This window comes from Salvelinus alpinus, chromosome 8, assembly GCF_045679555.1.
Source record: "Salvelinus alpinus chromosome 8, SLU_Salpinus.1, whole genome shotgun sequence".
Lineage (NCBI taxonomy): Eukaryota > Metazoa > Chordata > Actinopteri > Salmoniformes > Salmonidae > Salvelinus > Salvelinus alpinus.
This window is the reverse complement of record NC_092093.1, coordinates 22,323,974-22,347,211: the sequence shown is the minus strand read 5'-3', so window position 1 is coordinate 22,347,211 and position 23,238 is coordinate 22,323,974. Positions and strand designations below refer to the sequence as shown.

General features: G+C 43.3%; 1 protein-coding gene, 1 long non-coding RNA gene and 1 other non-coding gene across 9 annotated transcripts; 1 reads left to right on the top strand and 2 right to left on the bottom strand.

Moving 5' to 3' along the window:
• Window positions 1-495: 495 nt before the first annotated feature.
• Window positions 496-15,854, bottom strand: LOC139582726 (pre-mRNA-splicing regulator WTAP-like). Of its 7 annotated transcripts, XR_011676412.1 has the most exons (9): window positions 15,548-15,854; window positions 14,737-14,774; window positions 14,583-14,638; window positions 13,004-13,062; window positions 10,020-10,147; window positions 5,250-5,428; window positions 4,468-4,942; window positions 2,128-2,282; window positions 496-1,706 (listed from the first exon to the last, which is right to left on the bottom strand). XR_011676412.1 is itself a non-coding variant. In XM_071412995.1 (8 exons), exons 2-8 carry the CDS (start codon window positions 14,764-14,766, stop codon window positions 1,066-1,068), a joined length of 1,248 nt encoding a protein of 415 aa, XP_071269096.1. In that variant the 5' UTR covers window positions 14,767-14,774; window positions 15,548-15,851; the 3' UTR covers window positions 496-1,065. The 7 variants fall into 7 exon arrangements, 6 of the variants coding, with proteins under 6 accessions (XP_071269096.1, XP_071269097.1, XP_071269098.1 ...); XM_071412995.1 differs by lacking the exon at window positions 4,468-4,942 and having other exon boundaries at window positions 15,548-15,851; XM_071412996.1 differs by lacking the exon at window positions 4,468-4,942 and having other exon boundaries at window positions 15,735-15,848.
• LOC139583886 (small nucleolar RNA SNORA22) lies at window positions 1,903-2,037 on the bottom strand. The gene has a single exon (XR_011676645.1). It is a non-coding gene; the product is annotated as a small nucleolar RNA SNORA22 (small nucleolar RNA).
• Window positions 15,855-18,367: 2,513 nt separating the features above from the next.
• LOC139582725 (uncharacterized) lies at window positions 18,368-22,622 on the top strand. Its single transcript, XR_011676411.1, has 2 exons — window positions 18,368-18,922; window positions 22,227-22,622. It is a non-coding gene; the product is annotated as an uncharacterized lncRNA (long non-coding RNA).
• Window positions 22,623-23,238: the final 616 nt, after the last annotated feature.

Genomic DNA, 23,238 nt, shown 5'->3' with positions numbered 1-23,238 from the left:
CTTGATGAAAAGGGTCCGTGCACGCTATTTCAGATATCTTTACCTCTGAATAAATTGCTTTTAATTAAACCTAATCCACCCTGTCCAGAGTCTCTACTTCGTCTCAGTTCTCCAGTAAACTTGTTTTATCAACAAGAGCCTTTGAACAGGATTTGGTAGTAGGTGCCATGTGCACCAGTTTGTGTCAAGAACTGAAACACTGCTGGGTTTTTCAAGCACAACAGTTTCCCGTGTGTATCAAGAATGGTCCACCACCCAAAGGACACCCAGCCAACTTGACAGCTGTGGGAAGCAACGGAGTCAATAGGCCAGCATCCCTGTGGAATGCTTTCAACACCTTGTAGTCCATGCCGAGACAAATTGGGGGGGGGGGGGGGGGGGGGGGTGTGCAACTCAATATTAGGAAGGTGTTCTTAAATGTTTTGTACAGTTTCAATTAAATTGAGAAAGGCTTAACAGTACCTACGTTGAAAAACAAGAAAAATCCAATCATGGTCATATTTAAGTCTTTATTGATATTGGTCAGTACATGAAAAGGATGGAAGTCAGAATAATGAATTCAACAAGGTACATTGCGTAGAAACTACACAAGTCAAACTGAAACATTATTTTGCCACGGATGGACTCTTACAAACTGAAAAAAACCCACAAAAAAACAGGTCAACAACTAAAAGATGAAATCCTTGAACACTGCAAAGCTCCTAAAGTGAACTGGTTTGACTTTTATTGAACATGAATACACCACCAGATGTGACAATTTGAGTTTGTCATGAGTTCAAACAAGAATGTTATGGGTTCAAATAAACAAGAGATGGAAGAAGATATTATTTTATCTTGAATCATACAAAAAACTAAATTCAAATCTACATATATTTCACGTAATGTTCCGGTTTAGCAATGCAATTATTTTCTTTAAGTTGTGGCAGGGGTATCACGATAGGCAAAGGAAAGAGGGGGAGAAATACACAAATTTTGGACAACAGTACTGTTACCGACTATGTGTTCATTGTTTTTGTTTGGGTCTCATATAAAAAGAAAAAGACATACGTGTTATTATAAAGTACATTACAAAACTGCGCCCCCGTTTGAGTCCAGGCCGTTCTGAGCGTGCCGCAACCCTGCAGTCCTGTTGCCCTTGACGACTGGAACAGCCTTTTCCTCATGGGGGTCGGTGTTGGAGTCTGTGTCATTCGAGTGCTGCGTCAGGGACGTCTCGCTGCCAGTAGGGGAGTCCACGCTCTCGTAACCTGCGCTCAGCTGGCTCCCGAAAACCCCTGCACCGTCACTAGTCAGGCCCCCCGCCGCCTCTGAGTGGTTGGAGAGTTTAGTCTCGCCCTCGCCGGGGCTGGAGACCATGGGAGACAGAGGAAAGTCTTCCTCTGTGCTGCTGACCTCACGGTACAGGCTGGGGGTGGCCGTTGCGCCCCTCTGGGAGGACGAGCTACAGTTGCTAGGTCCGTTGGAGACCCTCTCGCAGTCTTTCCCTGGCTGGACGGAGGGGGTGAAGGTCTGCTCGGCCTGGCTGGGGGGCTCGGCAGAGGAGCAGGAGGGTGAAGTCCTGCTGGGCCCTGCCCCAACAGAGGCAGCCTGAGCTGGGTTCTGGGAGAGCTGCAGACGGGTCTCCCTGAGCTGCTGCTGGAGGACCAGGATGGTGCTCTGCATGCCCTCCACCTCCTCATCCAACTGGATGATGAAATCGTTCAACTCTGGGAGGGACAGAAACAGACAACAGACGAAGCCACTGGTCAGAAAACAGGGAGATGGAACACAGTCAGGATCAAGACAGAGCACCAGTTAAATGTTGGCAAACAGTTATATTTTTTTGCCAGGAGGAAAATACATTTGGTTTAATTGAATATTAGAAACATGTCTAAGAAACGCTGTAACAAAGTTCCTGCATCTGAATGTACTGGTCTGCTGAATACATGTGGAGGAGAATATAGCTTCTCCAATGCAGAGGTTACAGACCACACTTTAATGTAGCACAGTTTAATAACCAGGGGAGCTACAAAGCACACATGGGTCTTCGCTGTGCTGAAATGTTACATTTCAAGCTGAACCTTTTTGGCAAAATATAAATGCAGATGCTATTTGACGGTAGATGGAGGTGGGCTATTGTGTTCTCACCATCCTGGCTGCTCTTCAGCTCCTCACTGTACTTCTTCTGCAGGGCCAGCTCTGCCTCCAGCTGGGCGATACGTCCTTGGGACAGCTGCCTCCCCAGCTCCTGGTTCTCCTGGATCAGCATCCGGCACTTGGCCATGAGCTTCTTCCCCGTCTGGCTGCAAGGTAGACAGGCCTCAAATCACAAGATGAACCAGGGCCCAGCCAAACACCGCCCACAGGCAAGGACAGGGGCAGCCCAATCAGTCCAGTGACCCAACCAGGTGTTGTTCCAGGTTGTCATTTTTGCAGTCATGAGCCACAGATGATCAAATTAGAGAGTTAAGCGTTACAGGAACAACATTTAGATCAGATGTACACCTGCACGACTGCAAATAAGACCTGGAACACCACCCATCCCATCCACTATAAATTTGGTCCATCCATACAGCAAGTTTCCATTTCCAAAAAGAGTACAGTTGAAGATACCGGAGACAGTTTTGGGCTCAGCAAAGGATACCAGCAAAGTCCCCATAGATGATAAAACAGCAACATTCTTATAAAGTAGCATACAGTACCTTTACCTTTTGAGTACCCCTATGCACATTCTACTCCTAGAAGCAGGCCTACACTGCCCAGCAGGATGACGACCCACCGAGTTAAAGTGATGACCCACCGAGTTAAAGTACCCGATTTCAGCAACCATACTTTTGGTTTCTACACGCCTAATTGTACTTTCAACAGCAAACGACACCATCAAAAATCCCAGTCTGTCATAACCAACCAATGAGTTAGTCAACACTGTGGTCAAGGTCACCGGAGATATAAATGTAGTTACGACAAAACATTAGATTTTTTCTATAGTACTTAGGGCTCAGACACACCAATAGCGTTTGCTGGCTGAGAATAAATTTGCGAACAGAGTGCACACCGATTTTACATGTAGAATCAGGTGGAAAATGTTTGTCAGTCAGACGTCTACAGCCATCGGTCCCTAAAACACAGCGCGCTGAACGATCAGCAGATGAACGCTATATCCACATTTGGTGCGAGCCTTTAGCAGAAACTGAAGGAGCAGCCGATTGAGGATTATAAAAACACACAATCTTGTTACTTTGGTTGCTACCTGAATAGTTCAAGGGCGATCAACTATTTTTGCTTGCCATTAGCAAATGTAATGTTACTTCCACTGAATCATACCTCATCATTGCTTCTTCAGCAACCACACCTCAGATCCTTGCAATTTTACCAGTTGTTCCCACCCAACCTCAATCTTTACTTTTGAACTCTTTATCCAATACAAGGCATTATACATTACCGGAACAATAATTCAAAGCACATCAATGGATATTGCAAAGAAAACTGAGGACAAAAGCTTATAACTCATGTGCATTATTTTCTTTTGGGGTGAGGCACATGTAATTTTAACTGTACGAGTGTTGTAACTAGCCTATATTGATGGCCAGATATCCAAGGCTAGATATAGGCTGTTTACCTAGTTGTGCTGTTTGAAATTGAAAATCAATCAATTAATTGCAGACTGCCCATAGATTACTATGACAAACAATTCACATCATCCCTAGAATGTTAACTGAAATTGAACCCCCCCCACCCCAAACATAAAAAAGTTCAAAAAGGTCATTGGCTAGGGGGGGAAAAGTGAGGTGAACAACAAATTACACAAATAACAATATATTGCACTGAATAAATACAGTACCAGTCAAAAGTTTGGACACACCTACCCATTCAAAGGTTTTTATTTTTGACATTGTACATCAAAACACAAATGGAATCATGTAGTAATCAAAAAAATGTTAAACAAAACAAAATATATTTTAGATTCTTCAAAGTAGCCAAAATAGTGTGCAAAGCTGTCATCAAGGCAAAGGGTGGCTACTTTGAAGAATCTCAAAATATAACATACATTCTGATTTGTTTAACACTTTTTTGGTTACTACATGATTCCATGTGTGTTATTTCATAGTTTTGATGTCTTCACTATTATTCTACAATGTAGAAAATAGTACAAATAAAGAAAAACCCTGGAATGAGTAGGTGTCCAAACTTTTGACTGGTCCTGTACATTCTCATGAAGTTGTAACATTACTTGTTTCACACATTTGTAATCACTATGAGAAAATAACACTCAAGCACAAACTGCAGTGTGTATAGGTTTTAGAAAAAACAATTTGGAATCATCGTAGCCTACCAGTTATTTTTTCATGGGCACCAAATCTAACAGAGCAAATGGCTCTGTTGACACACTGCAGCGAGCACAAGAGCACATCAGAGAACCAAAAGAGGAAAGTAAATGAAACCGCAGCATATGAAACTCACAAAATAAAACATGTAAATACACTCTACCAGTATGTGGGCCCATGATCAGACACAGGCGATCGGACCCTCGCTCGCCCACGCCTCAACCATAGTCACTTCTGGACTAAGGATCTGGCTCCTTCCCCAGATTCTTAAACATTCTACTGGCCCCTCCTTCCAAAGTCTTACAGCTTATTCTAGAACTTTCCCCACAGTATTTTCATTGTATTCTACAATCTGTCCAAGAGTCTTAGAGTCTCAGGAGCACTAGCGGGTACGAGTGAGCTGTTTTCCACTGTTAAAATGTCTTTAGCTAGCGGGGCATTGTCTTTCAAATGTTCAATTGGTGATTTAGGCTAGGGGTGCTCTCCCTGCTCCGGCAGATTGCTCAAGACTGCCTCATTCTCCACCATAACCCCACATTTAATAAGGCAACTGTCTGGCTTCGGCTGAGGGGGGGCAGGGCATATCCGTCTCGGACGTGACCACCTCTTCAGGAACAGTTCCGACTCCTTCAGGGCCCCTGGACGGTGAGGGGGGAGATAGAGCTGAAACAAGTGTCACCTGACCATACTGTCTTTTTCATTCAGTTTAGATTATGTGATATGTAGCTGGGGGAACAGTACAAGAGTACACAAAACATGGATGGCAGTTTTTTTTGTGTGTTTGGGTTTGAGTTTTTGGTAAAGTTTGAGTCTTGTGACGAGTACAGCATTTCTCAGCCTTGCCCCCCCCCCACCATGATTCCTGCATGCCTGCAGTGGGGGTGGGGGGTGTGAGGAGGTCTTGGCTTTTTTGGGGGGGGGAAGAGTTATTTTGATCGTCTTTACCTATCTGGTGTAAATTTCCAGGCACTCAGTTCATTTTGGGCCTGCTCCAGTTTGTCTTTAGTCAGTTCCAGTTCGCCCTTCATTTTGAGGAAAAATAAGTTTATGGCTGGGTCTACCATGGAAGACCGTAGTTGGGCTGCACTGGGCTGCTGGACTTGCTTGAGGTACTGGATCTGGGTCTGCAGGTTGAAAAAGAGAGAGGTGTCAATAAAAGGCACAAGCACAAACTCCATTTAGAAAATCCATCCTTAGGTTTGTACAAGTTCCCAATAAATTAACATTGACTGAATTTACAAAAGAGCAGGGGTGAAAGTAGATGTCATTTCTTATCGGTACGGGACACCCAAGTGCGCGCACACATTTTTTTAAGTAACAAAAAAAACAAAACAAGTGGCACTGACCCATTGATAAAGACAGTGAACGTGCACACTCACCGGGGATATGACCGATGTTCTCCGCGGGTACCAATAAGATAGCTTAATTGAGCAAACAGTAGCCTAAGAATTTTGATAACAAAAAAAACCGATTGGAGTCTTTTCATTGTCATCTCTTTACAGCAACAGCCATTTGCTTTCCAAACAGTTTATCCACGATTGTATTTTTAAATATTGTGATGCTTGACTGGTTCTTTCTGCTTTTCACTCAACAATCTATTTGGTATTTGCAGCACACGCTGCCAAAACTGCGGGCCCTTCCAACCTAATGATCCTCTGTGGCGAAATCACGCTTTCTGATGTAGTAGCCTATTTTGAATGATTTTATGTATTTCTGTATAGAAAGGAGTAAGCTTTTAGGATATATAATTTTGGCAATTTCATTCAATTTACTTTAGGGGAAGCTTCCCCTAACCTTATGGACATGCCGCCTATGCCTTTTAATGTGGCATAAACAACAAGTCATTATGTTTTCACTGGATTGTCAAACAATCACTTAACAAAGGCGCTCCTGTAGGTTACCCACGTACATCCCTTTCTTACATACTGATTTTAGCATCCAAACCCCAGCAGTGCATCTGCAATTTGACAAATGGAAAGAGACTTCAGTCACAAAACACCAGTAGTAAAAATACTTTTAAGTACTAAAGCCGTTTTTTGGCGTATCTGTACTTTACTACTTATAATTTTGTCAACTTTACTTGACATTTATAATCAAAATAAGGTACTTTTTACTCCTTATATTTCCCCTGACTCCCAACAGTACTCATTACATTTTGAATGCTTAGCAGAACAGGAATATTGTCTAATTTACACACTTATCAAGAGAACATCCCTGGTCATCCCTACTGCCTCTGACTTGGCAGACTCACTAAACACAAATGCTTTGTTTGTAAATGATGTCTGAGTGTTGAAGTGTGCCCCTGGCTATCCGTAAATATTTTACTGGGTGACTTTCACTTGAGTCATGACAATTGGGTACTTTTTCCACCACTGCAAAACAGAATGTAATGACATTCTGCAATTGTCATTACGCCTACACTTGTAGCCTGAATTGATGCATCCACTGTTGTCCGCTTGCCTTGGTCTCGGCTACTGATCAGCCCGCACTGTCCACAAGCGTCTCAGCCACTCATCTCCGCAGTGGCAAAATGTAAGCATTCTACTCAAACCGCAACACAATTTGGAGCGTATACCACCCGGTTTCCAGTCAATTCTCTGTTTCATGTGGCGGACATGCAGTAGTGTCAAATAATGGTGTAGTAGCCTATACATTTTTTTGGGCATGTTTTATTAATTGTGATAAGCTCACGTTTTACCGGTACGGCATACCCCCACTATTTATTTTGCCAGAATGCAGTACCGGACCACCTTACTTTCACCCCTGCATAAGAGGCAATGAATCTGGCTCCTAACAGAGCTATAACATCACAGTGGCCATTACCGTAGCTGAAAACAATACCATGCTTACACAATAGTCATATACCTTTGTAAATCATTACTGAAAAATGCTTGATTTCAAGACACCTTGTTAGACTAGTTTAAAAGACAGCTTTGGATTGATTACTGGACTCATCTTGTGCACCATAACTCTTAGATGTGTACATTGTTAGATACTACTGCACTGTTGGAGCTAGGAACACAAGCATTTCGCTACACCAGCAATAACATCTGCTAAATATGTGTATGTGACCAATAAAACTTGATTTGATCAACTTAACATTTTATGTACCCAACTGGTCGAGTCAGTTTGATTGACCTCAGTTGATGGACAAAATGGATGGCATATGCTGCTGTAAAGCTGTTGGGTGAGCCACTGTTCTGTCAGTCAGAGAGAGAGCTCTGCCAAGGCGTCACATTGTCCATATACTGTATATCTTTCAAGCAGAGCGAGTTTTCCAAAGGCCCTCTAGCCCGCTTAAATGCCGCTCTCTTCACAAGCTCAAGGCATGCCCGTCCCAACATGCATTTGTAGGCCACTTGTGTGCTGCTATAGCCCCTTGCTTAAGCTACTGTCATGGAGTTTGCAAAATATTTTCATAAAGAAACTGATTAAACACACCAGTGCAAAATTAAGGTGACTTACAAGGATGGAGGACCAAGTAGGCGATGTAGTGTTCACAACTAAAGAATCATTGTGGAATCTGAAAAGTCACGTATGCTGAAAGCATGGTGTACTACGTTCACATGATAAGAGAAAGGAACAAGGTGGGTAGCTAGCTGTGTCATTGTAGCAACAGCAAACCAAAAACAAATCTGTTCATTTCTGTTCTATTGATTTTGGCCCAATAGACCTGGCATATTACCTCTTTCAAGGAGCTTTCCATTTTGATAGGGTTATTTTAGCTAAAAACCTTTAGGCCTATCTATAAAAAAAAAAATAAACATCTGCATCCCTGCCCAGCCTGGCAAGAGTGGCCCGAAGGGTGTTTGCATCTCCAGTGGCTCTGCAAGCGCAGAGAGGATACCCCGCTGCTGGCCTGCTCTTCTTTGCAGGCTATAACCTTGATATAACAGGCTAATAATCTAGCCTAAATAATACATTTTCGTTCCTTCGCTCCTGACCTATTTAGTGTTTATATGCTGTTTATTACGACATATAGCCTATTTGAAATGTTGAGCGCTTCTTACAGTCACCTTTTCATGTTAATTAAAATACTTGTCATTCAAATCATATGGTTTGGTTTTAATCCTTCAAAACCAGATGGTTGGTCTAGGTAGTCACAAAAATAGATGGGTGTTGGTTAAATGGTCATTTGAATGAATGGAGCAAATTTGGAGCCGTAGTTTTTTCCCCTTGTAAGCGAGGAGCGGTTTTTAGCAGTACCCCATTATGACAAAGAAACAGGTTATAAATGTTTGCATATTTATAAAAAATAAACTGAAATATCACATTTACATAAGTATTCAGACCCTTTACTCAGTACTTTGTTGAAGCACCTTTAGCAACGATTACAACCTCAAGTCTTCTTGGAAATGACACTACAAGCTTAGCACACCTGTATTTGGGGAGTTTCTTTCATTCTTCTCTGCAGATCCTCTCAAGCTCTGTCAGGTTGGATGGGGAGCGTTGTGCACAGCTATTTTCAGGTCTTTCCAGATATGTTCAAATCAGGTTCAGGTCCGGGCTCTGGCTGGGCCACTCAAGGACATTCAGAGACTTGTCCCGAAGCCACTCCTGTGTTGTACTCTTGGAAGGTGAACCTTCGCCCCAGTCCGAGGTCCTGAGCACTCTGGAGCAGGTTTTCATCAAGGGTCTCTGTACTTTTCTCCGTTCATCTTTCCCTCGATCCTGACTAGTCTCCCAGTCCCTGCCGCTGAAAAACAGCCACACAGCATGATTCTGCCACCACCATGCATCACCGTAGGGATGGTGACAGGTTTCCTCCAGACATGACACTTGGCATTCAGGCCAAAGAGTTAAATCAGACCAGAGAATCTTGTTTCTCATGGTCTGAGAGTCCTTTAGTTGCCTTTCGGTAAACTCCAAGCGGGCCGTCATGTGCCTTTACTGAGGAGTGGCTTCCGTCTTGCCACTACCATAAAAGGCCTAATTGGTGGAGTGCTGCAGAGATGGTTGTCCTTCTGGAAGGTTCTCCCATCTCCACAGAGAAACTCTGTCAGTGACCATCGGGTTCTTGGTCACCTCCCTGACCAAGGCCCTTCTCCACAGATTGCTCAGTTTGGCTGGGCGGCCAGCTCTAGGAAGAGTCTGGGAGGTTCCAAACTTATTCCATTTAAGAATGATGGAGGCCACTGTGTTCTTGGGGATCTTCAATGCTGCAGACATATTTTGGTACCCTTCCCCAGATCGGTACCTCGACACAATCCTGTCTTGGAGCTCTATGGACAATTCCTTCGACCTCATGGCTTGGTTTTTGCTCTGACATGCACATATATAGACAGGCGTGTGCCTTTAAAATCATGTCCAATCAATTGAATTTACCACAGGTGGACTCCAATCAAGTAGTAGAAACATCTCAAGGATGATCAATGGAAACAGGATGCACATGAGCTCAATTTCAAGTCTCATAAAGGCATTTGTCTTTTATTTTTAAATACATTTACGAAAATGTCTAAAAACCTGTTTCACTTTGTCATTATGGGATATTGTGTGCAGATCGATGAGGATTTTTTTAAATACATTTTTGAATAAGGCTTTAACGTATTAAACTGTGGAAAAAGTAAAGGGATCAGATTACTTTGAGAATGCAATGTATGGTGAAGGCATGCATGAACGTGTAAATGGAGGGCCAAGTGGAAGGACTACATCCTACATATCCTGCAGTCTGCTCATTTGGGAAAACAGCAGGACGCATTGCAGTGGGATACGTACTGTACACTCTTGCATTTCCTGCTCCTTAGTGGCGAGCCGCATGACCAGGATGTTCTCCCTGCGTGACGCCTCCTGCTGCTGCTGCTTCAGCTTCTCCTCAGACTCCTTCAGCCCGGTCACATCATTCGCTGAGATAGTGAAAGGACAGAAATAACAGTTAACCTCACCATCATGTGTCAACTGAAAAGGAGCCAAGTTTTTTATTAATTGTTTTATTTAACCTTTATTTAACCAGGTAAGCTAGTTGAGAACAAGTTCACATTTACAACTGCGACCTGGCCAAGATAAAGCAAAGGAGTGCCACAGAAACAACAGAGTTACATGGAATAAACAAGCGTACAGTAAATAACACAATAGAAAAGAAAGTCTATATACAGTGTGTGCAAATGGCATGAGGTATGGCAATAAATAGGACATAGTAGCAAAGTAATTACAATTTAGCGGATTAACACTGGAGTGATAGATGAGCAGATGGTGTGTAAGTAGTGATATTGGTGTGCAAAAGAGAAGCAAAGTAAATAAAAACAATATGGTGATGAGGTAGGTAGATTGGGTGGGCTATTTACAGATGGACTATGTACAGCTTCAGCGATCAGTTAGCTGCTCAGATAGCTGATGTTTAGAGTTAGTGAGCGAAATGTAAGTCTCCAGCTTCAGCGATTTTTGCAATTCGTTCCAGTCACTGGCAGCAGAGAACTGGAAGGAAAGGCGGCCAAAGGAGGTGTTGGCTTTGGGGATGACCAGTGAGATATACCTGCTGGAGCGCGTGCCATGGGTGGGTGTTGTTATTGTGACCAGTGAGCTGAGATAATGCGGAGCTTTACCTAGCATAGACTTGTAGATGACCTGGAACCAGTGGGTCTGGCGACGAATATGTAGCTAGAGCATACAGGTCGCAGTGGTGGGTGGTATAAGGCGCTTTGGTAACAAAGCGGATGGCACTGTGATAGCAAATTGGATGCAGTCTGAGTAGAGTATTGGAAGCTATTTTGTAGATGACATCGCCGAAGTCGAGGATCGGTAGGATAGTCAGTTTAACTAAGGTAAGTTTGGCGGCATGAGTGAAGGAGGCTTTGTTGCAAAATATAAAGCCGATTCTAGATTTGATTTTGGATTGGAGATGTTTGATATGAGTCTGGAAGGAGAGTTTACAGTCTAGCCAGACGCCTAGGTATTTGTAGTTGTCCACGTATTCTAGGTCAGAACCGTCCAGAGTAGTGATGCTAGTCGGGCGGGCGGGTGCGGGCAGCGAACGGTTGAAAAGCATGCATTTGGTTTTGCTAGCGTTTAAGAGCAGTTGGAGGCCATGGAAGGAGTGTTGTATGGCATTGAAGCTCATCTGGAGGTTAGTTAACACAGTGTCCAAAGGGCCAGATGTATACAGAATGGTGTCGTCTGCTTAGAGGTGGATCAGGGAATCACCCGCAGCAAGAGCGACATCGTTGATATATACAGAGAAAAGAGTCGGCCCGAGAATTGAACCCTGTCGTACCCCCATAGACTGCCAGAGGTCCGGACAACAGGCCCTCCGATTTTACACACTGAACTCTATCTGCGAGGTAGTTGGTGAACCAGGCGAGGCAGTCATTTGAGAAACCAAGGCTATTGAGTCTGCCAATAAGAATACGGCGATTGACAGAGTCGAAAGCCTTGGCCAGGTCGATGAAGATGGCTGCACAGTACTGTCTTTTATCGATGGCGGTTATGATATCGTTTAGTACCTTGAGCGTGGCTGAGGTACACCCGTGACCAGCTCGGAAACCGGATTGCACAGCGGAGAAGGTACGGTGGGATTCGAAATGGTCAATGATCTGTTTATTAACTTGGCTTTCAAAGACTTTAGAAAGGCAGGGCAGGATGGATATAGATCTGTAACAGTTTGGGTCTAGAGTGTCACCCCTTTTGAAGAGGGGGATGACCGCGGCAGCTTTCCAATCTTTAGGGATCTCGGACGAAATGAAAGAGGTTGAACAGACTGGTAATAGGGGTTGCAACAATGGCGGCGGATAATTTTAGAAAGAGAGGGTCCAGATTGTCTAGCCCAGCTGATTTGTACAAGTCCAGGTTTTGCAGCTCTTACAGAACATCTGCGATCTGGATTTAGGTGAAGGAGAAGCTGGGGAGGCTCGGGCAAGTAGCTGCGTGGGGTGCGGAGCTGTTTGCCGGGGTTGGGGTAGCCAGGAGGAAAGCATGGCCAGCCGTAGAGAAATGCTTATTGAAATGTTCAATTATCATGGATTTATCGGTGGTGACCGTGTCGCCTAGCCTCAGTGCAGTGGGCAGCTGGGAGGAGGTGCTCTTGTTCTCCATGGACTTTACAGTGTCCCAAAACTTTTTGGAGTTAGAGCTACAGGATGCAAATTTCTGTTTGAAAAAGCTAGCCTTTGCTTTCCTGACTGACTGTGTGTATTGCTTCCTGACTTCCCTGAACAGTTGCATATCGCGGGGACTATTCGATGCTATTGCAGTCCGCCACAGGATGTTTTTGTGCTGGTCAAGAGCAGTCAGGTCTGGAGTGAACCAAGGGCTATATCTGTTCTTAGTTCAAAATTTTTTGAAAGGGGCATGCTTATTTAGAGGAAATTACTTTTAATGAACAACCAGGCATCCTCAACTGACGGGGTGAGGTCAATATCCTTCCAGGATACCTGGGCCAGGTTGATTAGAAAGGCCTGCTCGCAGAAGTGTTTTAGGGAGCGTTTGACAGTGATGAAAGGTGGTCGTTTGACCGCGGACCCAGGCAATGAGGCAGTGATCGCTGAGATCCTGATTGAAAACAGCAGAGGTGTATTTGGAGGGCAAGTTGGTCAGGATAATATCTATGAGGGTGCCCATGTTTACGGATTTAGGGTTGTACCTGGTGGTTTCCTCGATACCATAACAAAAATAAACTTCAATAGTGTGGATCTGTACCCCCCAAAGTTTGGTATCGAATGATGACTTTATGAAATGTTGGAGTAGGCCTACATTTGTGGACCGCTTACAATTCAGATCAGCATATTTCACCTCCAGGACCTGGACATAGGCTTCATGTTGTTTCCACCTAAAGAACAAATAATAAACATGAACACATTTTTAGGCCGGACACATGACATTTTTAACAATGCTTTTATCGGACAAAAACCAGTTCATTGCATCTGCTGTGGAGCCCAGTTTCATAAAATTACCATATGCCCCAGCTGCCTGCCGTAGTTTTGAAGTAGTCACAAAAAAAACAGGCCTTATTTTAGGACATTTTTCACCCTGCCAGCTCCTATTAGTTCTATTGAGCACCGTTGCACTAACTCCCCTTCCGAACGTTCTATTCCCAGCTTATTTTTTATGAATTTTTTTTATTTAACCTTTATTTAACCAGGTAGGCTAGTTGAGAACAAATTCTAATTTGCAACTGCGACCTAGCCAAGATAAAGCAAGGCAGTTCGACACATACAACAACAGAGTTACACGTGGAATAAACAAACATAGTCAATAATACTGTAGAAAAAGTCTATATACAGTATGTGCAAATGAGGTAGGATGAGGGAGGTAAGGCAATAAATAGGCCATGGTGGCGAAGTAATTACAATATAGCAATTAAACACTGGAATGGTAGATGTGCAGAAGATGAATGTGCAAGTACAGATACTGGGGTGCAAAAGAGCAAGATAAATAAATACAGTATGGGGATGAGGTAGTTGGATGGGCTATTTACAGGTGCAGTGATCTGTGAGCTGCTCTGACAGCTGATGCTTAAACCTTGTGAGGGAGATGATGCTGCCCACGATGTTTGTAGTTAAAAGGTAAGCAACAAAAAAATTACTCATGGAACTGAGGTTGTCCCATTGTTTCCTAGAGGGAAATATAGGTATGTCTGTCTATTTCGCCAAATATCTCACAATGTGTATATTTAGATTTTTTATAATTGGATATTATTTTAATCATGAGAATCTCCTCTTTCTAATTATGTAAGGCTGGGCAGTGTATTCCGTTGTTAAACGCTAGACCCAAAATACCTTTTGTCCTTGGAACGCTGAGCTCCCCCCAATGTTTTCCTATGGAGAGGCATGCTGGTGTATTTTGCCAAATATCTCGCAATGTGTATATTTAGATTTTTTCAAGTCGGACACTATTTTAATAATGATAATCTCCTCTTTCTAATTATGTAAGGCTGGGCAGTGTATTCCGTTGTCATCAAACACTAGACCAGAAATAGTCCGAAATTGCCATTTCCCCCCCCTACTTACTCGTTATGCAGACATAAGCACACTTGGCACCAGAGGTGCAGATGTTACTTTCTAGTTGTTATTTTTCAGTTTCGTCCAAAGAACAGATTGTAGTTGTGCCACTTAGGCAAAAGTGAATTCTATGCGTCACTCCAGCCAAAACAGGCTCTGTGAACGTTTGATTCCATTCATTTGCTATGGGCTCGCGCTAGTGTTCCAGTTTAGCCAACGTTCTTTTGCCATTTTCAGCCTTGGGTGAATTTTGACTTGTTCTATTGTCCTGCCTAACATTGAACACACTTGTCCTGACATCCAAACAGAATTGTCCAATCCTCCATCTACAGTAGTGTTATCCATTTACCTCACACACAGTTCCTCTCGGGTCAGGGTCTTCATGTCAGATTCACTGAGGCGAACCTGAATGAGGAAGATAGGAATACTCTAGTCAGCAAGTAGAAGTCTTTAGCTGCATAACATGATCAACACTTGGTTTCCTAATAGAGTCTCTCTCACACCTTCTTTGGAAGGGGTTCCTCATTCGTCATTCTGAACTCTGAAAGGAAAGTGAAAGCAGTAGCAATTAATTCAGTGTAAGCTTCAAAAGCAAGACGTTCGTTTCAATAATGATACTTGAGGTCGAATGAACTGCTAGCTACAGCAGATCTTACAAATATTCGGACAACTTTCTTTTCGCAGTTCCTTTGAGGCGCACACCGCAACGGCACCGTGGGTTGGCAGTTTCACTTTCAGTGTGAACATGATTAGCTAGCTAGTTAAGTTAGTTACTGCTACCATATAATGCACCAACTAACTAGGTACAGTTGTTAGCAAGTTGAAATAATAAAAATATCTGAATTTGCATATGCCTGTCTGATGCATTATTTGCGAGCTTTAGCTCTAACGTTAGCCGTCATGCATCCATGTTACATTTTGTGGATTTGCACTACTGTTAGTGTTAGCTGGCTGATCTCTTAATGTGTTACCGTTAGTTAGCTACTTCAAGGTTAGCTAACTAAAAACCACAATCTATTAAAACGGTTAATATGTAGTTATGTGTCATTTTAAAGTATCGAGTTAGCAGGATAAATATGCAATGGTTTTCCAACTGTTCGCTAAAAGTAGCTAGCTACCTTAACGGAATAGCGAGTATGTTAAAAAAATAAAATATACAATTAACACCTCGCATTGATCAGCGTCACGTTACAAACCACTTTTGAATTCAGTCTACACGGAAGTGTTGCCTACTTTTAATTAGGACCTCAAATAAATGTCAATATGCATCGGCTTAAATTGTTTTCTCCCCCAAATGTTCAGCTAGCTAATTACCTGTGGTCGGTTCTTTGCTAGCTATGTTTTCCGTTTCTTGTTGTCACAAAATGGCGGAGAAAGACGACTCCTATCCCCGTCCACAAATGAACATTCCTTTTTCCTTTCGCGCAAAACTCTGCTGCGAATGAACACTTACGCGTTTGCTTTGATATTCTAACCCCAAATGTATTGATCGCCCACCTACCTATATGCAATTTACAATCCGAATTTGCTAATTTCTTAGTTAAAGGCTGCCAATTTTTGAAAATGGAGTAGCTTGGAGTGTGATTTCATATCGTCAATGGCTCCACCCTTAGCCAGGCCCCCCCAAACAATCTGTTTTAAAGCAAATTTCCTGCAATTCTCCATATTTTCACATGGTTTAGGCCCATGACCAGGGTTGAATAAACATGTTAAAACATCACAGGTCAAATGTTTTCAGGATTCTTTTAAAGTTGAATACATACTCAAAATTCGACGACTTGGTTTGAAGTTAATTTTAGAATATTTGGGCATGACATTTAGTTTTTGCTAACTGGGGGACATTGAATTACATTGTTTTTTGGTTAGAAAATGCTAATATTAAATGCTGGTGGCAGTGGTTAACCATAGAATGGATTGCAGTCTTTCCTTGTCCATGAGAAACCAACATGTAAATATGTAATTCAGTTGGGTAAGCTATCCCTTTAAAATATGACCATAGAAAATCCTGCCTAGAGGTACAGTAGTTCTCCAAGAGGGTTGGGTTGGCCTCCCATGCGCCCACCCCTGAACTGTTTCCCAAATACTGGGGGTTTGAATATGTTCATGTGACAAATTACCCCACATTCAAGAAAAATCGAATGAATACCATGCCATCATCTTACTCTATAGGCAAGATATTTTGCATTTATGCCTATCGTTTCTGCTTAGCAGCTTGTGCACAGTACTGAAATGACAAAACAGGATATTTGAGGCAAGGGGCACGTCAATATAGCCTAATCTCATTTTATGACGTAGCATATATTCAACACTGTCCATACATTTTTAGAAAAAATGCATAGCCTTCATTGAACTTTTTATATGTATTTTTTTAAATGTATTTTCAAAGACACAAGTAGGCATATCAGATTTCAAAATACCTAATTACACCAGCAAAATTGGTAAGAAGGGAAATAATAGAGACGGAGGTGTGGGTCATGAAAGAAGATGGCGGACAAGGAAAAAAGGAAGAAAATTGTACATATTATGAATAAAAATGGAATGGCGGATTGCAGAAGCCTTCTGGAAGCTTTGGTGAAGGAGAAAGGAGGAGAAAAGTTGAATATGTTTTGATGGAATATTTTATTTATTTAACTAGGCAAGTCAGTTAAGAACAAATTCTTATTTACAATGACGGCCTAGGAACAGTGGGTTAACTGCCTTGTTCAGGGGCAGAACGACAGATTTTTACCTTGTCAGCTCAGGGATTCAATCTAGCAACCTTTCAGTTACTGGCCAAACGCTCTAACCACTAGGCTACCTGCCGCCCCAGGTGGAAGTCAGTTAAGAATAAATTCTTATTTACAATGACGGCCTACCGGGGAACAGTGCATTGTTCAGGGGCAGAACGACAGCTTGGGGATTCAATCCAGCAACCTTTCGGTTACTGGCCCAACGCGCTAACCACTAGGCTACCTGCCACCCCAAATTACCCCAAATTAACTAATTGTGGTGGCAGGTGCAGTTATGACCGCCGAAAAGGAGCTGGCTGTACTGTAGAGGGAAGCGGTGTGGTGAGGTGGGTTGGCGTCAAGTGCAAAAAGAGGGATACGTGCTGTAGTAGCTTAGAGATGGAACCTGACGAGAGTATGGATGTATTGCCTCCGAGGAGGAAAAGGATGATTCTGACCCAGTGAGAGTGAGGTTTATGGAGATAATGGATCCTTGCATTTTGTATATGTGGTGTCAGGTTGGGTGGAGAAGAGGTTGGCGAATGTTGATTTGGTGAGAGTAACTCTGAGGGGATTGGTGATGATTTATTGTGTTTCTTCAGTCCTTAGGGAGTGGGCGCTCAGGATCACGCGATTAGGGACAAGAAATGTGGCATGGTTTGCTCCCCGGAGCAAGGTGCTGTGGAAAGGAGTGATCACGGGGTGGCATTAAGTGTTGAGGAGGATCAGTTGAAATTGAAGATTCCCGGTGTTTGTGATGTCAACCGTTTGGTGTGATGGAGATCCGGTGGAGAGCGTGGGGAAACAGAGAAGGTATTGTCCGTCCTGCTGAATTTTGATGTAGAATCTTTGCCTGACAAGGTCAAGTTAGGAAATGTAAGTTATCCCATGAGAGCTTTTGTTACGAAAATACTATGATATTTAAGTGTCAAGTTTATGAACATGTTGTAGCAGTGTGTAGGAGGGAGATTCCTGGATGTGAGAAGTGTGCAGAAGGGCATGAGACGAATGAATATGTAGTATTGGTGGAGAAAGTTGTGTGTGTTTAGTTGTGGGGGTGCCCATAGGGCTGGAGATCGGAGGTGAGAGAAAGGCAAGTTGAGGTTGCCAGGGTTAGAGTAGTACAAAAAGGGTTGTATGCTGAAGCAGTGAAGAGAGGGGTAGAGGATGATGGTTACAGGGTGAGGAATACTGAGCGGATTCCTGAGTAGGCAGAGACCAAGAGAGAGTGATGGGAAGAATATGTGCTTAGAGAGAGGGCTAATTGTTGGCAGGGCAATTTTTATTTTTCCCAATTTTGTATTACCATATCATGAATTTAATGTAGGTAGGCCGTGAATGGCCTCACACACCAGTACAGTAGGTGGCGGTGTATGCACTTAAGTTGGATGCGATCTGCCTTCCAAATCCTAAAGAAGAAGAATCTGCCCAGTTTAAAGTGGGGTGGCAGAAAATGATGGATCTCCCTTGTGAAGCTGCCTTGGCAATTCTAGCGTTGTAGAATTGTTGGCACATTAAAGTTCTTGCTATTCGAATTCGCCACAGAACAATGAGACAGATATTTCACCGAATATGGTAGTGAGAGGAAGCCCACTGGCCGACAGTGGGAGAAGATGGGACGAGATGGATTTTGGCCGACATTCTTCACATTTTCCAATCGATAAAACATTTGATCTCAATAGCAAGAACAATATGTTATGAACAGAGTGGACTAAGCTTTGTAGATTTTACCCTTTGCAAAAAAAATAAAAAATCGCGTTCTTTAGAAGAAGTGCAAAGGCGAATTGAGTTATTGCACACGCTCTCTTCACATAGGTGGGGTTCACTATGTTTGTTCCCATTGGAAACGACAGGCTGTGGTCTATCTTGGTTTAGTTCTACAAATCTTTGGTATGGATATGACGTCGCAGCAGCGCATCAAAGCTCTCTGCTCACAACCCTACAGTGCTGAAGAAGGGGCGGGACGAGTTCACATCAAAGAGTATGTTAACATACCAGCAGAGATGCTAGGCTAGCTCACTTTGTCACCTCAGAATCACATCCATTTCAATTACTATCCATGCAAACCATTTTGAGCAACCATGTTTCATGTTTTGAACTAACCAGATAGCGTTTCAACATCTTCAGAAAACGGGGGAACTTCGCATGAATCACTACTTTATGTGCCTATGCCATCAGCCAGGTAGCTGGAATGTTAGATGTGTTGAAGTCATTTGAAAGCTAGAATAAAAGTAGCATTACACAGTATTTAAAATTAAAAAAGTATCAACCAGTTATTGCCACGAGTTCACCTGTAAAGTTCTATTATGGACTAGTTTGGTAAGTAAACGTGAAAAATGCAACTTGGGTAAAGAAAAAAAGGCAAAGCCAAACAAAAACTGCTTGCTTGGTGGGCAAAACAATGAAAGAACGCCACCTGCTGGAGGGAGACAGATTTCCCCCGAATTGGGCCTCTGGTCAAAGTCATTCCACAAAGGGCTGAGTGTCTGCTGGTTTTAATTGAAAGCAAAAGCTAGTAGACACTAGGCCCTCCATGGAATGAGTTTGTACCCCTGCTGTTCTCCTATAGAGCTCCATTTTTATGGAATGGTCTGCCTACCCATGTGAGAGACGCAGACTCGGTCTCAACTTTTAAGTCTTTACTGAAGACTCACCTCTTCAGTGGGTCATATGATTGAGTGTAGTCTGGCCCAGGAGTGTGAAGGTGAACGGAAAGGCTCTGGAGCAACGAACCGCCCTTGCTGTCTCTGCCTGGCCGGTTCCCCTCTCTCCACTGGGATTCTCTGCCTCTAACCCTATTACAGGGGTGGAGTCACTGGCTTACTGGTGCTCTTTCATGCCGTCCCTAGGAGGGGTGCATTACTTGAGTGGGTTCAGTCACTGACGTGATCTTCCTGTCTGGGTTGCCCCCCCCCCCCCTATCCTTCCTGTTTGGCCCTGTCCGTGGGTATCATCGGATGGGGCCACAGTGTTTCCTGACCCCTCCTGTCTCAGCCTCCAGTATTTATGCTGCAGTAGTTTATGTGTCGTGGGGGTAGGGTCAGTTTGTTATATCTGGAGTTCTTCGCCTGTCTTATCCGGTGTCCTGTGTGAATTTAAGTATGCTCTCTCTAATTCTCTCTTTCTCTCTCGGAGGACCTGAGCCCTAGGACCATGCCTCAGGACTACCTGGCATTATGACTCCTTGCTGTTCCCAGTCCACCTGGCTGTGCTGCTGCTCCACTTTCAACTGTTCTGCCTGCGGCTATGGAACCCTGACCTGTTCACCGGACGTGCTACCTGTCCCAGACCTGCTGTTTTCAACTCTCTAGAGACAGCAGGAGCGGTAGAGATACTCTTAATGATCGGCTATGAAAAGCCAACTGACATTTACTCCTGAGGTGCTGACTTGCTGCACCCTCGACAACTACTGTGATTATTGTTATTTGACCATGCTGGTCATTTATGAACATTTGAACATCTTGGCCATGTTCTGTTATAATCTCCACCCGGCACAGCCAGAAGAGGACTGGCCACCCTCATAGCCTGGTTCCTCTCTAGGTTTCTTCCTAGGTTTTGGCCTTTCTAGGGAGTTTTTCCTAGCCACCGTGCTTCTACACCTGCATTGCTTGCTGTTTGGGGTTTTAGGCTGGGTTTCTGTACAGCACTTTGAGATATCAGCTGATGTAAGAAGGGCTATATAAATACATTTGATTTGATTTGATATACCATCTAGTCCTCACCCATCTGGAAAGGAAATGGGTGGAACTATAATCTTTGGGGGGCGGCAGGTAGCCTAGTGGTTAGAGTGTTGGGCCAGTAACCAAAAGGTTGCTGGATCAAATCTGAGCTCACAAGGTAAAAATCTGTTCTGCCCCTGAACAAGGATGTTAACCCACTGTTCCCTGGTAGGCTGTCATTGCAAATAAGAATTTGTTCTTGCCTAGTTAAATAAAGGTTTAAAAAAAAACAATGATATATTTAAACGATCAGGCCCGAGGGGGTGTTATACCACGGCTAAGGGCTGTTCTTGCGCACAACGCAGATGCCTGGACACAGCCCTTAGCTGTGGTATATTGGCCATATATCACAAACCCCGGAGATGCCTTATTGCTATTATAAACTGTTTACCAACGTAATTAGAGCAGTAAAAATAAATGTTTTGTCATACTCGTGGTATACGGTCTGATATACCACGGCTGCCAGCCAATCAGCATTCAGAGATTGAACCACCCAGTTTCTAATTGTATTTTGTATTTCAAACGTTGTGTGAATCCCGGTTTCAACTGTACCAGGCAGATGGCAGGCAGCGTGTGTGGGTGAGCGGTTTGCTGACATCAATGTTGTGAACAGAGTCCCCCATGGTGGCGGTGGGGTTATGGTATGGGCAGGCATAAGCTACGGGCAATGAACACAATTGCATTTTATCAATGGCAATTTGAATGCACAGAGATACCGCGACGAGATCCCGAGGCCCATTGTCGTGCCATACATCTGCCGCCATCACCTTACGTTTCAGCATGATAATCAAGGCCCCATGTTGCAAGGATCTGTACACAATTCTTGGAAGCTGAAAATGTCCCAGTTCTTTCATGGCTTGCATTCTTACCAGAAATGTCACAAATTTAGCATGTTTGGGATGCTCTGGATCGATGTGTACGACAGCGTGTTCCAGATCCCGTCCATATCCAGCAACTTCGCACAGCCATTGAAGAGGAGTGGGACAACATTCGTCAGAAAAGTTGTGGTCATAAGCACATCCTTAAAAACATAGATGCTGGGCTAATAAGAATACTAGTATAGAACAAGAAGGCCTGCACACTGTTAAGGCTCCCAATTCACCACTTTATTGACAACGTTTCCATCTGAAACGGATCTTTGTCAGGTCAAACACACTGAGTGTTCACATCCCAAAATATACACATTTCACCTAACATGACCATTGCGGACATGATGTATGGTGGGTGCAACATTCTACAGGCCACAATCAACAGCCTGATCAACTCTATGTGAAGTAGATGTGTCACGCTGCATGAGGCAAATTGTGGTCACACCACTTTTTTTTATCCCCATTGGTCACAGATACCTTATCTGTATTCCCAGTCATGTGTTATCCATAGATTACGGCCTAATGAATTTATTTCAATTGACTGAATTCCTTATATGAATTGTAACTCAGTAAAATCGTAGAAATTGTTCCGTACATTTTGTTTTTGTTCAGTGTAATAACCATATGGATATCTGGCCTGTTCAAATACTTTGAAGCTGCATCATTATTTTACTTAAAGTAATTTTTTTCTCCTCAGGTTTGGTCCCTCTGCTGGGTATTGATGTATGGAAACATGTCTACTATCGCCAGTACAAGAACGTCCGACCCGACTACGTCAAAGCCATCTGGAACGTCATTAACTTGGAGAACGTGAGCGAGCGCGTCCAGTCTGCCAAAAAGTAGACTATTCCCCCTCAGAACACACACACTAGCACTTCCTCTCTGCCCCAAACCTTATCCCCTCAGACCTTAACTCCCTTAATGGCTTCAAAAATATATTCATAACCCAAATGAAGATGGCTGTCACATACTGTACCATGTAGGTGTCAGATGTCCAGAGAACATTTTTAGTCTGCAAAGCTTTTTGTCTGACTGTGCTGCACCAATATTAGGCAAATGTGTTTGATGTAACATGATAAAATATTTAATTTGAGTTGTATCTGCTTGTTGTTTTTGTTTAAAGGTCAGTGTAACTCACCTACATGTAGTGTCTAGGTTGCAGGTAGCCTAGCAGTTAGTGTTGGGCCAGTAACCAAAATGTTGTTAGTTCGAATCCACGAGCCGACAATGTGAAAAATCTGTCGATCTGTTCTTGAGCAAGGCACTTAACCCTAATTGCTCCAGGGTCGCCGTCAATGGCTGATCCCTGGAAGTGACCCCACTCTCCAAGGCTGTCTCAGGGACAGTTAGGGTATGCTAAAAATACATTTCCATTACCCACTAATACCTGCAGTGAAACAAGACACATTCAAGCACCCCCTATTTGACCTTTAATACCAACATAATTAATCAGCGTACACAATGTCACACTACCAAGCTTTTTGTATGTCTGTGTACAAATATTCCGCAAGATTGATAGCCACTGTCCTGATTACATTTACATTTACATTTAAGTCATTTAGCAGACGCTCTTATCCAGAGCGACTTACAAATTGGTGCATTCACCTTATGACATCCAGTGGAACGGCCACTTTACAATAGTGCATCTAAATCTTTTAAGGGGGGGGGGAGTGAGAAGGATTACTTTATCCTATCCTAGGTATTCCTTA